The following is a 16,318-nucleotide window of genomic DNA, read 5'->3' as shown; positions in this document are numbered from 1 at the left end:
AAAATGGGCAAAAGACCTGAACAGACATTTCTCCAAAGAAAATATACAGATGGCCAACAGGCACATGAAAAGATGTTCAACATCATTAACTATCAGGGAAATGCAAATCAAAACTACAATGAGATATCACCTCACGCCCGTCAGAACAAGACAGGAAACAACAAGTGTTGGAGAGGGTGTGGAGAGAAGGGAACTCTCATACACTGCTGGTGGGAGTGCAAACTGGTGTAGCCACTATGGAAAACAGTATGGAGATTCCTCAAAAAATTAAGGATAGAACTACCATATGATCCAGGTATTCCACTGCTGGGTATTTATCCAAAGAACTTGAAAACACCAATGCGTAAAGATACATGCACCCCTGTGTTCATTACAGCGTTATTCACAATAGCCAAGACTTGGAAGCAACCTAAGTGCCCGTCAAGGGACGAATGGACAAAGATGATGTGGTATATATACACAATGGAATACTACTCAGCCACAAGAAATGATGAAATCCAGCCATTTGTGACAACATGGATGGACATTGAGGGTATTATACAAAGTGAAATAAGTCAGAGGGAGAAGGTCAAATACCGTATGATTTCCTTCGTTAAGTAGTAGATAATAACAACAACAAACAAACACATAGAGATAGAGATTGGATTGGTGGTTACCAGAGGGGAAGGGCGGAGGGAGGAGGGCGAAAGGGATAATTAGGCAATGTGTGTGGTGATGGGTTGTAATCAGTATTTGGGTGGTGAACATGATATAATCTCTGCAGAAATAGACGTATAATGATTTACACCTGAAATTTATACAATGTTATAAACCAATGTTACTGCAATAAACAAAAAATTAAAAAAATAAAAATAAAAATAAATAAATAAATAAAAATAGTCCCTCAATTTAAAAAAATGCATGGGCTCTATAGACAAAAGTAGCATCGTACACTCAGAATTATACTTTTACTTCATGATTGAATTTGATTATATACCTGTAGTAAAGTAGACAAGTTAGACTTTATTATATTTGTGACTGGCTTGTCTCTTTTTCTGATAGGTACAAGAGTAAACCTGTTGATGACTATGAAGATCCCAAAGATATTCAGGCCATCAAAGAGGCCCAGTTGTATATGGGAGACTTCAATCTGAAGACAGCCCCAGACTATAAGATACCTGAGCACATGAGAATAAATGCTGCCAAGAAGGAAGAGGAACTGGGACACCTTGACTCTATGGTACTTACCCACAGCTTTCATGACGTGAGAGATACCTGGGTTTTTAACTGAATTCTGTGAAAACCACCCATTTTGCTATCTGGTCCATAAGGATACATAGTCATAGAAATTTACAACTGGAAAAGACCTTAATCATTATCTAGAATAATGCCCCCTTTTACAAATGAGGAAGCTAAGGCCCAGAGAGGACAAGAGATTTGTCCAGGATTATTTACCTAATATGGCAGAAACAGCCATCAAATTAATTAGTTGGCTCAATACCAGTTTCATGGGTGAAAGCATTATATTTTATAAACTTCAAACCTCTGAAATTCAAACATTTCCTTGTTGGATGTAGTTTTTGGCTGCCATGGACCACTAAAGACAGGAAAAGAGGTCAGTGTTTAGGCTTGCTTTGCAGGACTTCCAAACATTTGTAGGTGACTCAATACTAACCAATTAATATATTCCTCTTTGATTCTCTCTGCATTCTCCCAAACTGCTTCCAATAGTCCTGATTTCTCATCCCCATTTTCTTACTAAAGTTTCCTCTCCCGTAGTAATTCCTTAATTTGAACTAAGTGACTTTTAACACTTAGAGGCTCAGAATGCATCTGAGCTACCATTTTGAGGAGAATTTGGTACATGGCCACCTAGTATGGCTGTGCAGTTTGCACATTTCAAGGCATCACATTGGAGGGAGTGCCAATCATACCACATATATACTATATTTGAATATTTTATAATTTTCTGACAAATGGAAGTAAACTGTCTTGAGGAAGGAGGGTATTTTTCTTTTTCACCAAAGATGCTGTAAATGCCAGCAGTATAAGATTCTTGGTATGCAATTCATATGTACAAATAAATTTTCATAGCTGTAAATTTACACTATACCTTTCTGGCCAAACACACATTTTGAACATTTTATTAGTGACCATTTGAATTATTTTCTAGCTTTCATCTAAGGAATTCTTGTTTCATATATCATGGTCCATCCATCATCATAGATAAATGTTCTTTTGAGCACAATTTGCCAGTCAGCCAGACCTGAAATTTCATAGTCTAGCTAGAGATGACTAGAGATGGACAGGTGTGATGTCTTGAACTGAACTACATTACACTGAAATCTATTTTATTAAAATGGCAGCATAAATAATGTAGAGCACACTATTCTATAAGTCAGAAGGATGGAGTTCTGTTTCTATCTTTGCCACTTAATAGCCATGTGAACTTTGCTAGTCATGTAGATCTCTCCAAGCCTCAATTATATTGTCTGTAGAAAGAGTGTTAATACCAATTAACAACAATAAGACATGTCTAGTGTACCTCATAGGGTTAATGTAATGGTTAAAGTCAATAAATGGTCATTATTGTCATGGTTAAATTAAAAAAAATCATTAAACAATCAAGTATTTTAGAAATAGTATATTATACATCCACCCTCCCAATGGCCAGTACTTACGTATGTGTGGTATTTGGAAAAACAGAAAGAAAGGGTTGATGTGTAGAGAGGGCTCCTCAAAGAGGCAGGTGTTACAGCTGTCAGACTGGTTTGGGTTCATTCTTTTAAGCTTAATTCTCAGTCCTCCAGGTGCTTCAGAAGTGGTCTCCACTCATTCAAGTGCTGGATTTTGAGTTCAACTTCTTAATGCTTTAAAGATTTGTTCTTAAGTATGTAAAACATCTTCTCTATTTTGTTCCTTGTTTTTGCTTTATAGATAGTAAATATACAGGTAAGTTTTGTAAGACTGCTTGGAGAAGTGCCTTTTGATATTTTATTTTTTAACCTGTATATTTATGCAAAGTAACTCTTAATAGCCTGTGGACCATCTAGTTGCCTAACTGCACACAGGAATAGGGTTGCATGTGCCTATAGGCTCTGGTAAGGGCATTTAGGAAACACAGAGCAGCGAGAGAGCTGTAATGAGGGAGCAATGGGCCTGTGTGGCATGTGTGGCTGGAGGCAGGGGCCACAGCTTGGCTTAGATACATGGAGAAGGAACCAAGGAACTGTCCTGGAATCTCTTGGTGTGACATGACATTGAAATTCAGAATCGTGACCTTGCCTGCACAAGGAGTAGCAGTGATAATGTGGCCAAAATACAGAGTGAAAATAGGCTAAACTGTAGTTTGGCCCTAGGTGGGCAACCCTAAGTGAGTGTTTCCATAAGGGAAGCGCAGTTACTTGTGTGTTCCTGACCAAAGAATGATCTTTCCTTCCCTGGGATCTGGCTGAGTATAAGGCTTCAGGAAAGACTTCCACTGAGTGGTGGGAGGAGGACGGGGGAACTCAGCCCACCAAGCCAGCTGAGGGACACCAGAGGTCACATCCAGACTGTCTCCCCCTCTTGGAGAGGCTAAAGGGGAAAAAGTCGAAAAGCTAGAGGAAAGAGTAACTTAGTAGTGAACAGGAATGATCAGATAAATTTTTATCTTGAAATTTTGCTAGGCATACTGATGGTGCTCAGGGCAAGCTGCCCCAGGAAGCACCACTCTGGTATGCGGATTATTTCGAGCTGAAGACAATAAGGACTCAGAGAGCTCAGGAAAAATATTTGAGTTTCCCCTCCCAAACTGCCTAAAGAATTTAAAACCAAAAAATCTGTTTTAGGAAGGGGTTATTATCATGACTGCTAAAAAAGATAATTTAGGATAGAGGTTACAATAGAAAAGGCACCAACAAGCCCATCTTATCGGGAGTCCTGTCTCTCTGGCCACATTCTTTGGATGGCCCTGCGAGGAGTTGTCAGACAATCATTTACAAGGGAAGTCTCCATTTGTAAAGGTATCTCCCTCTCTGTATTGAGAAAAAGGGGGGGTGAGCTCATTTCTAGTAACTTATCAATGTGGAAGATGAGGCCTTGGGGCTGTATAATAAACCTTACTCTTGTTTACTGTGCTTTAGTGGTAATCTCCTGTAACTGACTCCCCCCACCCCCAAAATCCTCCTTTGTCATTGGCTGAAAATGATATTTAAGACGAGAATTTCTGCTATTGTGTTGAGAAACGCAGTGTCCCTGCTTTCTCCCATGTATACATGTTATTAAACTTGGTATTATTTTCTCCTGCTAACCTGTCTTGTTGATTATTTGGCCAGCCAGAAGAACCTTAAGAGAAAGGGCAGAGGGAGATTCTCCCTCTTCCCCCGACAATACCAATCAAGGGACAAAAGCACATCATGTTTCAAACTATTCTTTGTGAGTGGGTTGTCATTTGGCTTTCTTCCTGTTCTTTTTATCAGATCCATTCCAAGAAAATGCACATGAACAAGTGCATCCTCTCTCTGCGAGACCTTAAAGTTGCTGTCGTCGAGGAAATACAATGCCTGGTACAAGAACTGAAGAACATTCAGTCAGCTCTTCACATATCCAAGCACATCCTCATTCCCCAAATCCCTCAGATACACCCGGAAGAAGTTCCAGAAAAGAGATTTCAGTATGATGAGGAAACTCTCCTAGCTTTTAAGCAACAACAGATGAAAAGTCAGGATGAAAAGGCCCCCCAAGTGGAACAGACAGGGTCTACAGGCTCATCTGGAGGATTCCTTAAACTGTCTTCTGGAAAGAATGGGGATTTGACAACACGAGATTCATTGTCTAGATCATCAAAGGCATTGACATTCGGTCTAGATATTCCAAAGTTTCTGGAATTTGAAAAAGCAGATCCAACTGAAGTGGAGCTGGAGATTATGAAGAGGGATGAGATTAAACACTTGTACATGCAACAGTATTTGACCAACAGGGTAAGGGGCAAGACTGTGCCGATTTAAAGCTGAAGGAGAGGAGAGCAGGGAAGACCTAGATCTAGTTTCTTATTTGTTTATTTTAAATTCTATATGTTAACCTTCCCCAAACCCTGACCAGCCCACAACTCATTGGTAGCTTGGCTTCCTCCCCATCCCTGGTCCTCTGAAAATCATTATGCTCTGCCCAGAACTTTGGAGATATTTAACGTTTTCCTCTTTGGAAAGCTAACCAAGAATTAAGGGCAAATCCATGTTAACTGGCATCTAAATGAAGTCATGGTAAAGGGGAAGTGATAGAGCAGCTTTCAGAAATGGATGGAACCTTCCAGAGAAAATTGGGGTACCTGCTGCTTTTTGTACCCTCCTCTTCCTCTCCTGTGCGGTTTGCTCCATTAGTGGGAGTGTTCATAGTGATGATGGGCTTCAAAACTGTTCTGGAGCTGGAATGGCAACTATTTTTATATCTCGGAAAATCAGGACCAGGCTGGAGCCGGTTGTGCAGGAGCTGCTCTGAATAAAGAAGGAAAAGGACCTTTCCTGGATAGGTAGCTCACTGCTGCCAGCCGTATAGAGTCCCCTTCCTCTGTGTGTCTTGCCAGCTCCACCCTGTGAAGGCACCCCCTCTAGCTTCCCAACCTTATTATTCACCCATTATCTCTACTTCATCCAGCCCCGTTTTCTCTCTTCCTGCTTCTCCCCACTCTCCCTCCCCCCATTCTGAGTTTTATATCCGTGCTTTTTCCTTTGCTATTTCATTCGACCTGCAATGACTTCCTTCCAAAGTTGAGTCATCATTCAAAACTCGGCCCAGTTCCAAACCTTCTCCAGAATCTTCTGCCCACATTACTTACTCTCCTTTTTTCTAAACTCCAGTCACACCTATAACCAGCACCTCATGTTTTGCACTTATATTTCTTACTGTTTTGTATGTATTAGTTGTGTCTTACAAATTAGATTATGTAATTCTTGAGGGAAGGGCCACATATACTTCTTCTGATTCCCCCACAGTGTCTAGAACAATGTCAGACAAATTGTAGATATTCAGTAAAAAGTTTTGATTGATTTAATTGTAACCAATTTATTTATTAACATAACAAATATTTATTAGACATTCTACACACTGGGACAGTGCTAGCTAGGTAGTAGGGAGGGAACAGTACTCAAGCCAGACAGGTTCTCTATCCTCATAAAGCTTACAGACTGTGAGGTGAGAGAGAATAAAACAAATGTGACCCTTACCAACTTGGACACTATGTGGTACAGTTTCAGAATGTGTTACACTAAAGACAATATAGTCCTGCCTCCAAAGAAATTTAAAAATAATTCCGATTTGTTGAACAAGCATTAAAGGGGAGCCTATTTAGTCTACAGACATACATAGTTAAAAGTTTAATTTTTTCTTCTTCTTGCTTTGTTGTTGTTGTTGTTGTTGTTTTAGCTGTCTAAAATTCTCCATCACCTGCACTGCCCCAAGCCCACGGATCTCTTTCTCCTCCTCCGCCCCAGCTGGGCCCTCACTCATTACGAGTGTTGAACAGTGAGGTTCCCCATCACACACAGCCCAGTGCAAGACCTGGGATGGTTCTTCTTCCTATTATACTAGCTTCCTCAGGAGAATCCACTCGTGGGGCTCTCTCTTGATCTCTTCATGTCCTTTGGGACAGAGTGGGGGAGAAATTGTGCCAAAATTAGAGCAAAACAGGATTTACAATCATTAGGTCGGCGGTGGACTAAGGTCTAGACCAGGACTCCGGCTGCTTTGGTTCCTATCCCAGGTCTGTAGCAAATTAGCTTTGATCTCAGAAAAATCACCTTTAGCCTCCATTTCCTCATCTGTAAAATAAGAAGATTGAGCAGGATTCTTGTGGCTCCATGATTATATTTATGTATTTAAAAATATTTATGCTTCTGTAGGTTTGAAAATTTTCAAAATAAGAAGTTGAGGGAAATGTTTATTTCGAGCTTACTGTATGAAAGGCAATGCAGAGATACTGTGGGCTGGAGAGGAGGCAGATGCAAACGCTACCCACAAAGAGCTCCGAGTCTCTGATTTAAACCATACAGTACAGCAAAACGGGCATTTGCGATTGATGGCTTAGTCAATGGTGAAGAAATGGCTGGAAGGACTGTAGTTATAGAATTCCTATCACTTAATAAATAAATTTATGTAAATTTAATACCATAGATGAATTGATTTATATGACCACACACACACACACCCACTCCCATATAATTCTCCATCCATAATAAGGGCATAACGAGAAAATGCTTTTACCCAAACAAGTTAATATTGTTAGATAGTTTAAGAAATATATTTACCTGTTCTTAACTTGTCATATTCTTCAATCTTTTCCCATTTCAGATCAAAGAACTGATTGTCACTTTCGACGCAGAGCTCCGTCTCCTGAGACATCAGAAACTGAAACTAGATACTCAGATGAAATTATCTGACCTGCACCATGTCACATTATTTCAAGAAATGCTTCTCCTCAAGAATTTTGAAAAACAGGAGAACACACTTCAAGAGCGTGTTAATTCGTTAGACAGAGAGGAGCAAGACATGCAAGTACGAGCGGGCGGGAGAACGCCAGCTGGCTGCGCCCGCAGTTGTGGCGGGAACTTGCTGCTGCTTTCCTTCCTCCTTTATCTCAACTTAATCCCCCCCCCCCCCCCCCCCCCCCCCCCCCCGTTCGTGTCCTGAGCTCTGGTCTCCTCTCCCTCCTCCTCTTGTTCCTTGTTCCTGCTTGCTCTCTGTTTTTGGTATCCTTGGTCAGAGAGAAGTGAATCAATTTTTTTTTTTTTTTTTAGTGAATTTGATATTTTGTAAGGCAAGAGAATAAAATTTTCCAAAGTGAATCTGATATGTAGTTTATCTATGGATTTCAAAAGTCTGTATTTTTGTTGTCACGAGCTATCATGTGAAGTTGAGTTTTGATTATATATTATCCTTATGAACATACTGGGAAAAGAATTTGGAGAGTTTCTTAAATATAGCTAGTTTTGGAGTAATATATAAATGAATATTATAGGAAATTTTTCTTTCTTTGTTATGCATATGTTAAATTTAAAGAGATAAATTATACCATCTGTCTTTGTTTTAAAGGAAGAAGGATTCTGTTAAATAGGTGTTATACACCGAATAGTGACATCACTTTTTAGATATATCAGCTTCACTAAGAGACGAGGGGTCTTTTTGTTTTAGTTGTCATATATTGATACAAAAAAAAAAACTTTTGTTTTTGAGATCACACATATGAAAATATTAGCTGACATCCACATATCAGTAAAAATTTCAATTTAATTTAGATTTTTAAGGGAGCTAAACATTAAAAAGCTGATCTTATCTGATTCTGAACTTAACTTTTACAAAAGAATTATCAAATTTTAACTAAATAAATAGATGGCTCTGCAAACATTAGAAATGTCAACTTCTGTTAAGAAGCTTTCAAAAATATTTCTAGATTGTAACCTTACATTGTAATGTACATTGTTCTCTGAACCTGTTTTATCAGAAATATTTATCATTTGTTCTTGTTTTTGTTCATTTAGTGGAAAATAAATGAAACTCTTAAAGAGATGGAAGAGAAAAAGAATGAAATCACCAGGCTTCAGGACCAGGAAAAGGCACTCTATGCTGGTTTCCAGGCAGCCCTTGGAGAAAACAATAAATTTGCTAACTTCCTCATGAAGGTCCTAAAGAAAAAGATTAAGCGGGTGAAGAAAAAGGAGGTTGAAGGAGATGCTGGTTTGTATTTCTTTCTTACATATGATCATATTTTTTCTCATTAGCATGAAATAGAGAAATAACTAAGGGACGTATTAGACACCCTTTTTTCACTACAACATAGACAATGCAGAGGCACTATGGAGTTAAAGAGGAAAGGATACAAACCTTTAGGTCTCTAACCGTCCGGAGTTAGCATGTGTGTTTGTATCTGGTATGAGAGAGCACAGGGTAGTTTCTTTTAACAAGCACGTCTTTTCATGCGTTTATTAACCAACCGTATATCAGTAAAATGTCTCTTCATGTCTTTTGCCCACGTTTGAATAGAATTGTTTGCTTCTGTACTATTGAGTTTTGAGAGTTCTGTATATATGCTATATTCTACATACTAGTTCTGCGTCAAATATGTGGTTTGCAAATATTTTCTCCCAGCCTGTAACTTGTCTTTTCCTTCCCTTACAGGGTGTGCCACAGAGCAATAGTTTTTAATTTAGTTGGTGTCCTATTTGTCAATTTTTCCTTTTATGGATCTTGGCTTGGTGTCAAGTCTAAGAACTCTGCTTAGTCCTAGGTCCCAAAGATTTTCTCCTATTTTTTTCTAAAAGTTTTATAGTTTTACATTTAAAACTTTATATATATATATATTTTTTCTTTTGAGGAAGATCAGCCCTGAGCTAACATCCATGCCAATCTTCCTCTTTTTTTTTTTTTTTTTGCTGAGGAAGACGCGCCCTGAGCTAACATCTATTGCCAATCCTCCTTCTTCTTTTTTTTTCCCTCTTTTTCTCCCTAAAGCCCCAGTAGATAGTTGTATGTCATGGTTGCACATCCTGCTAGTTGCTGTATGTGGGACGCTGCCTCAGCATGGCCAGACAAGTGGTGCATCTGTGTGCGCCCGGGATCCAAACCAGGGCCGCCAGCAGCGGAGCACCGCGCACTTAACTGCTAAGCCACGGGGCCGGCCCCTAAAATTTTATATTTAAGTCCGTGATCCATTGGGGTTAATTTTTGTGTAAGGTATGATAGTTAGGTCAAGGTTCCTTCCTTTTCTCTTATGGATGTCCACTTGTTCTAGCACCATTTGTTGAAAAGGCTGTCTCACTTCCATTGAATTGCTTTCGATCTTTGTCAACAACCATTTGGTCCTATTTGTGGGGGTCTATTTCTGGGTGCTCTATTTTGTTCTATTGATCTATGCGTCTATCTCTCCACCAATATTACAACCTTGATTATAATAGCTTTTGAGTCCTGAAATCAGGTAGACTAATTCCTCGCACTTTATTCTTCTTTTTCAGAATTGTTTTAGCTATTCTAGTTCCTTTATATTTCCATATTTTAGAATTTATTTATATCCGCAAAAAAATCTTGTTGGAATTTTGATAGCAATTGTGTTAAACATTTATAGCAGTTTGGGGAGAATTGGCATCTTTACTATGTTGAGTCATTTAATGCATGAACAGACTATGTTTTTATTTAGAGCTTTGATTTCTGTCATCAGCATTGTGTAGTCTTCAACATACAATTCATGTTCATATTTTGTTAGATTTTAGATATTTATTTTTTGTGATTTTAAATGCTATTTTATTTTTAATCTTGGTGTCCACATGTTCATACTAGTATATAGGAATATAATTGCTTTTTAGATGTTTGTCTCATATCTTGTGACTTCACTTATTAGTTCTAGGAGTTTTTGATGGATTCCTTGGGAATTTCTACGTAGACAATGATTTCATCTGCAAATAGGGGCAGTTTTCTTTCTTTCTTTCTGATATGTATGCCAGTTTCCTTTTCTTGCCTCGTTGCACTGGTTACAAGATCCAGTACTATGTTGAAATAGAGTGCTGAGAGCTGATATCCTTGCCTTATTCACAGTTGTAGAGGGAAGGCATTCAATCTTTCACCATTAAGTATGCTACAGGTAGGTGTTTCACAGATACTCTTTATCAGGTTGAGGAAGTTCCCCTCTGTTCATATTTTTCATGAGTTTTTATCATGAATGGGTGCTGAATTTTGTCAGATGTTTTTCTGCATTGATTAGTGATTATGTGATTTTTTTCTTTAGCCTGTTAATATGGTGGGTTACATTGGCTAATTACTAATTATTGATCCAGACTTGCACCCCTGAAATAAGCCTCCCTTTTTATGGCATATAATTCTTTGTACATATTGCTGAATTCTATTTGCTAATATTTTATTAAGAAATTTTGTGTCTATATTTATGAGGATTATTGGTCTGTAGCTTTCTTTTTTTTTGTACTATCTGTCTGGTTTTAGTATCAGGGTAATACTAGCTTCAAGATATGAATTAGGAAGTCTTCTCTCCTCTTTAATTTTTCTGGAAGTTATTGTGTAGAATTGATGGTAATTCTTTAAATGTTTGGTGGAGTTCTCCAGTGAAACTATTTAGACCAGTCCATTTCTTTAGGGACATTTTAAAGTTATAAATTCAATGTCCTTAATAGTTATAGAACTATTCAAATTACATATTTCATATTGGGTGAGTTGTGGTAGTTTGTATTTTTTGTGGAATTGGTGATATCTTGTCTAGGTTGCCAAATTTATGTGCATAGAGATGTTCATTGTATTTCCCTGTTATCTTTTTAATACTGCAGTGTCTGTAGTAATGTCACCTGTTGCATTCTTGATATTGGTAACTTTTTTTTCTCTTCCTATTCTTTTTTCAGTTTTGCTAGAGGTTTGCCAATTTAATTGATCATTTCAAGAACAAACCAGCTCTTTGTATAAGTGATTTTCTCTATTGTTTTTCTGCTTTCAATTTTATTGATTTCTGCTCTTATATTTACTATTACCTTCCTTCTGTTTGCTTTGGGTTTATTTTGCACTTCTGTTTTTAGGTTTTTAGGTGGGAAATTAGGTTATTGATTTGAGACTTTTCCTCTTTTCTAATTTAGTATGACGAATTTTTCTCTCAGTACTGCTTTAGCCCTATTCCACGAATTTCAATAAGTTGCATTTTCATTTTCACTCAGATCAATGTAGCTTTAAAATTTACATTGAGACTTCTGGGTCTCATGGATTATATAGAAATGTGTTGTTTAGGTCCAAGTGTTTTGAGATTTTCCTATTACCTTTTCTGTTATTGATTTCTAGTTTGATTCCACTGTGGTCCAAGAACACACTCTGTATGATTTCACTTCTTTTATAGTTGATATTTATTTTATAGTCTAACATATGGTCTTGTATATGTTCTATGGGCACTTGCAAAGAATGTATATTCTACTGTTTTGTGTGAAGCGTTTTATTACTATCAATTAGATCCTGCTGGTTGCTGGCACTGTTCAGGTCTATATTCTTGCTGATTTTCTGTACTATAGTTGTTCCATTAAATATTGAGAGAGGGAGTGTTGAAGTCCCCAGATATAATCATGGATTTGTCTACTTCTCCTTTCATTTCTATCAGTTTTTGCTTCACATATTTTGCAGCTCTGTTGTTTTATGCATACGTATTTAGGATTGCTGTATCTTCTTGGTAAATTGACGCTTTTATCATTACGTAAGTTCTTCCTCTGTCTCAGGTAATTTTCTTTGCTCTGAAGTCTACTTTATCTAATATTAATATAGCCACTTTGATATTTGCATGATATATCTCTTCCCGCCTTTTATTTTCAACTTGACTATATCATTATATTAGAAGTGAATTTTTAGTAGACAGTATATGGTTAGATAATGTTTTTCATCCACTCTCTTTTAATTGGTATATTTAAATCATTTATATTTGATGTATTAGGACTTAAGTCTGCTATTCTTTTTTTTTTGGTGAGGAAGATTAGCCCTGAGCTAACATCTGTGGCCAATCTTCCTCTTTTTGCTGAGGAAGATTAGCCCTGGGCTAACATCCTTGCCCATCTTCCTCTACGTTATGTGGGACATTGCTACAGCATGGCTTCTGATAAGTGGTGCGTAGGTCCGCCCTGGGATCCGAACCTGCAAACCCCAGGCCACCGAAGCAGAGCACATGAACCTAACCACTATGCCACCACGCCGTCCCCAAGTCTGCCATTTTATTTTTTATTCTTATTCTTTCTGTTTTCTGTCTTGTTTATTTTTCCTACCTTCCTGTGGGCTACTTGAATATTTTTTAAAATTCCATTTTAATTTTCTCTAGTATTTTTGAATGTATCTCTTTGTATATCGTTTTTAGTGGTTTCTCTATATACTACATTATATATGCATAATTTATTCCAGTCCACCAGTGTCATCATTTTACCAGTCTAAGTCAAGTATGGAATCCTCACCTACCTTTACATGCCTTTATCTCCCCCACTTATAATATAGTTGTCTTGAATATTTCCTCTACATACATCTAGAACCACATCAGACAATGTTATAATTTTTGATTCAATCATCAAATATAATTTAAACACTTGGAGGAGGAAAGCCTTTTGTATTTACCCATAGTTTTGCTTACCATGTTCTTTCTCCCTTTCTGATGTTCCAAGATTGCTTTAAAAAAATTTCCATTCTGTCTGTTTAGAGAATTTCCTGTCTGCATTCTTTTAGGGTAGATATACTAATGGCAAATTTTCTTATTTTCCCTTAATCTGAGAATGTCTTAATTTCCCCTCTATTTCTGAAAGACATTTTCACTGGGGATGTGATTCTAGATTGATATTTCTTTGCTTTCGGCACTTGAAAAATGTTGTGCCACTTCCTCTGGCCTCCATGGTTTCTAATGAGAAATGCTCTGATATTTAAATTGTTTATCTCCTATAGGAGATAAACTTTTCTCTCATTACCTTCAAGATTTTTTTCTGTCTTTAGTGTTCAAAAGTTTGACTGTGATATGTCTTGGTGTACATTTCTTTGAGTCTATCCTGTTTAGAGTTCACTAAGCTGCTTTAATCTGTAGGTTTATGTCTTTTGCCAAATTTGAGAGGTTTTCAGCCATTATTTCTTCAAGTACTCTTAAGGACCCCCTCTTTCTTTACTCCTTTTGGGACTCGGATGGCATGAATGTTAGATCTTTCATTATAGTCCCATAGGTCCTTGAGGCTCAGGAGTTTGGGGTTTGTTTGTTTTCCAGTCTGCTTTCTTTCTGTTGTTCACACTGGCTAATTTCTATTGTTCTGTTCTCAAGTTCACTGATTCTTTTCTCTGTTCCTTCCATTCTGCTGTTGAGCCTATCCATTGAGTTTTTGTTCTAGTTACTGTACTTTTCAATTCTAAAATTTCCATTTAGTTCTTCTTTATATCTTTTTTTTTGCGGAGACTTTTTGTTTCTTTGCTGAGGCTTTGTATTTTTTCATTTGCTTCCAGTGTGTTCATAATTGGTCATTGAAGCTTTTTTGTCATGGCTGTTTTAAATACTTTGTCAGATAATTCTAACATTTCTGACATCTTAGTGTTGATATTTATTGGTTGTCTTTTCTCATTCACTTGGAGATTTCCTGGTTCTTGGTATGATGAGTGACCTTCATTTGAAACCTGGAAACTTTCACATTATGTTATGAGACTCTTATTTAAATCTTCTGTTTTACTTGACTTTCTCTAACACTGCTCTGCCAGAGAAAGGGATGGGTGCCCACTGCTACTGCCAGGTGGAGGTACTCAGCCTTCACTGTCACCCAAGGAAAGGGGGGTCGCCTTGTTACTGCTATGTGTGGATGGGAGTTCCAGCTCCCCCGCACAGTCTCTACTGACAACATGGTAGCGATCGCCTTGATACCTCTGGGCAGTGGTGAAAGTCCTGACTCTCCACTAGGGCTTTTCTGACACCAACTCTGTGGGGAGGGGGAAGGGAACCTTGTTACTGCCCGGTGAGAGTGGAAGTCCAGGCTACCCATGTGGTCTCCACAGACATCTTGGTTGAGGGAGGGGGAAGGCTGTCCAGCCAGCAGGAAAAATGTCCCAGTTCCCTATTTGGCCTTCTCTGACTCCATCCTCATGGGAATGTTGGGGTGTCTCATTACAGCTTTGCAAGGGTGGATGTCTAAGCTCCCCACTTGTCCTTTGCTTATGTGGGTGGAAGTGAATAAATAAGTCATAAATGACTTATTTATTATATATATTATATATATTATATATTTTATTATTATAAGAAATAAGATATATTGGAGTATATGAGGAAGCTATTTGGTTTAAAACTAATTCAGCCTGACCTTGTCTTTCCAAAAGGGCCTGACATGGCCTGTTGAGCATGCATTATACGTCTGCTTTAAACATTTACTATGTCCCAAAGACAAGAATGATGCACTTAAAGATAGGGATGTAGCTTCCTCCCATATTGGCATTTCCTTAAGGATGAGCATCTCTTCCTGGAAACTAAGGAATAATTACTGACCTGCTGTGCTCACCTCGTGACTGCTGACCTGCTGACCACCAAACTGCTATGCCAGCTAAGCATCTTGTCATAGTAGTAAAAGAGATATTCCTGTCATATGTGATATATGCTCTTTGTTCCAAGATGGTATATAACCACTCTGTACACCCCACTTCTTTGGTGTTCTTCCTTCCTTAGGGAAAGAAGGCAGTCGACAGAGACTAGGCTACAGTCCTCAGACCTGGCTCATAAAAACTCACCCCAAATTTTGATTTATAGATTGTTTATGGATTATTTGCTTCAACAGTTGGAATACTGTCTAAAAGTTTTGTCTCTTGCTAGGCTGCTTCTTTCCTGGTCCTTTGACTAGACAAGCAGGCTCTTGTTGGGGCTTTTTATCTCTGCACCTATTGGTGTTTCCAGGTTGCTGACTTATTCACCTCCACATCTGAAGATATATGAGGCAAAAAAATACCCAAGGAACTCACCACCGTGTTGTTCCTCAGGTTCTAAGGTGTATAGTAGGTCTTCCTTCTTCTTCCACTTTTCAGAGTCTTCTTATGTTTGTTTTACATATAATGTCCAGAGTTTTTAACTGTATTTATTGGGAGGAATAGGGAAAAGTAGGTTTACTTCATCTTCCTGAAAGCAGAAGTCTGGGTAAGAATTTTAAAGTCTAATTTTAAACTTTGCTGATTTATTTCATAAGGTAGTACAGATCACTTAAAGTAATTTTAACAGACATCTTAAATTTAAGAAATCTTCTAGAGAGTATGAGGTCCACGTCTTATTTCTAAATTGATGTTTCATAAAATAGAAATTGCCAGTTGGTGATCCATGGTTATAGATGGCCTTAAGGTGTTTTAAAAGGAAATGGGGCAGAATTGGGTGGGGGAGGTCTACAATCCCTTATTCAAAACTCTTGGGGCAGATGTGTTTTTAGTATTCAAAAATTTTTATATTTTATAAAAGATATTGTATATGATATTGTTAACGAGAAAAGTTATTCATGACATTCGATAAAGAAAAATAAGGCAGATTTTATTCAGGGGGACGACCACAAAGGGATTTTGTAGTAGGGGAGAGGGATCAGTTTGACTCTGAATACAACAAGGACAGGTGGAGATGTATAGCCAAGGAGCAGGGCGGGGGGTCAGTGGATGGAAAATTACTAAGAGGTAGGGTAACTCTTTGCTAAACTGACCTGACAGGATTTTTGCTGAAGGCAGGCAGAGTGATAAGATATTGAGGGTAGGGAATAAAGAATTTAATCAGATATCAAGGGTGGGGGATTTTTACTAGACTGACTCAGTAGGATTCTTGCTAAACAAGACTACAGGGGTCAAAGACAGAGCTGAGTTCAAGGACTAG

The 16,318-nt window shown here is 38.0% G+C and overlaps 1 protein-coding gene across 2 annotated transcripts in view; it reads left to right on the top strand.

Moving 5' to 3' along the window:
- The window catches only part of CFAP44 (cilia and flagella associated protein 44), a 105,605-nt gene that overhangs the window by 74,642 nt on the left and 14,645 nt on the right, over positions 1-16,318 (top strand). For both annotated transcript variants that reach the window (XM_058555793.1, XM_058555794.1), the window contains 4 exons: positions 1,042-1,219; positions 4,440-4,940; positions 7,306-7,509; positions 8,493-8,688. In XM_058555793.1, the coding sequence (XP_058411776.1) occupies positions 1,042-1,219; positions 4,440-4,940; positions 7,306-7,509; positions 8,493-8,688 (1,079 nt within the window). The remainder of the gene's footprint in view (positions 1-1,041; positions 1,220-4,439; positions 4,941-7,305; positions 7,510-8,492; positions 8,689-16,318) is intronic.

Source organism: Diceros bicornis, chromosome 15 (genome assembly GCF_020826845.1).
Source record: "Diceros bicornis minor isolate mBicDic1 chromosome 15, mDicBic1.mat.cur, whole genome shotgun sequence".
Classification (NCBI taxonomy): domain Eukaryota; kingdom Metazoa; phylum Chordata; class Mammalia; order Perissodactyla; family Rhinocerotidae; genus Diceros; species Diceros bicornis.
This window is presented reverse-complemented; position numbering and strand designations above follow the sequence as displayed.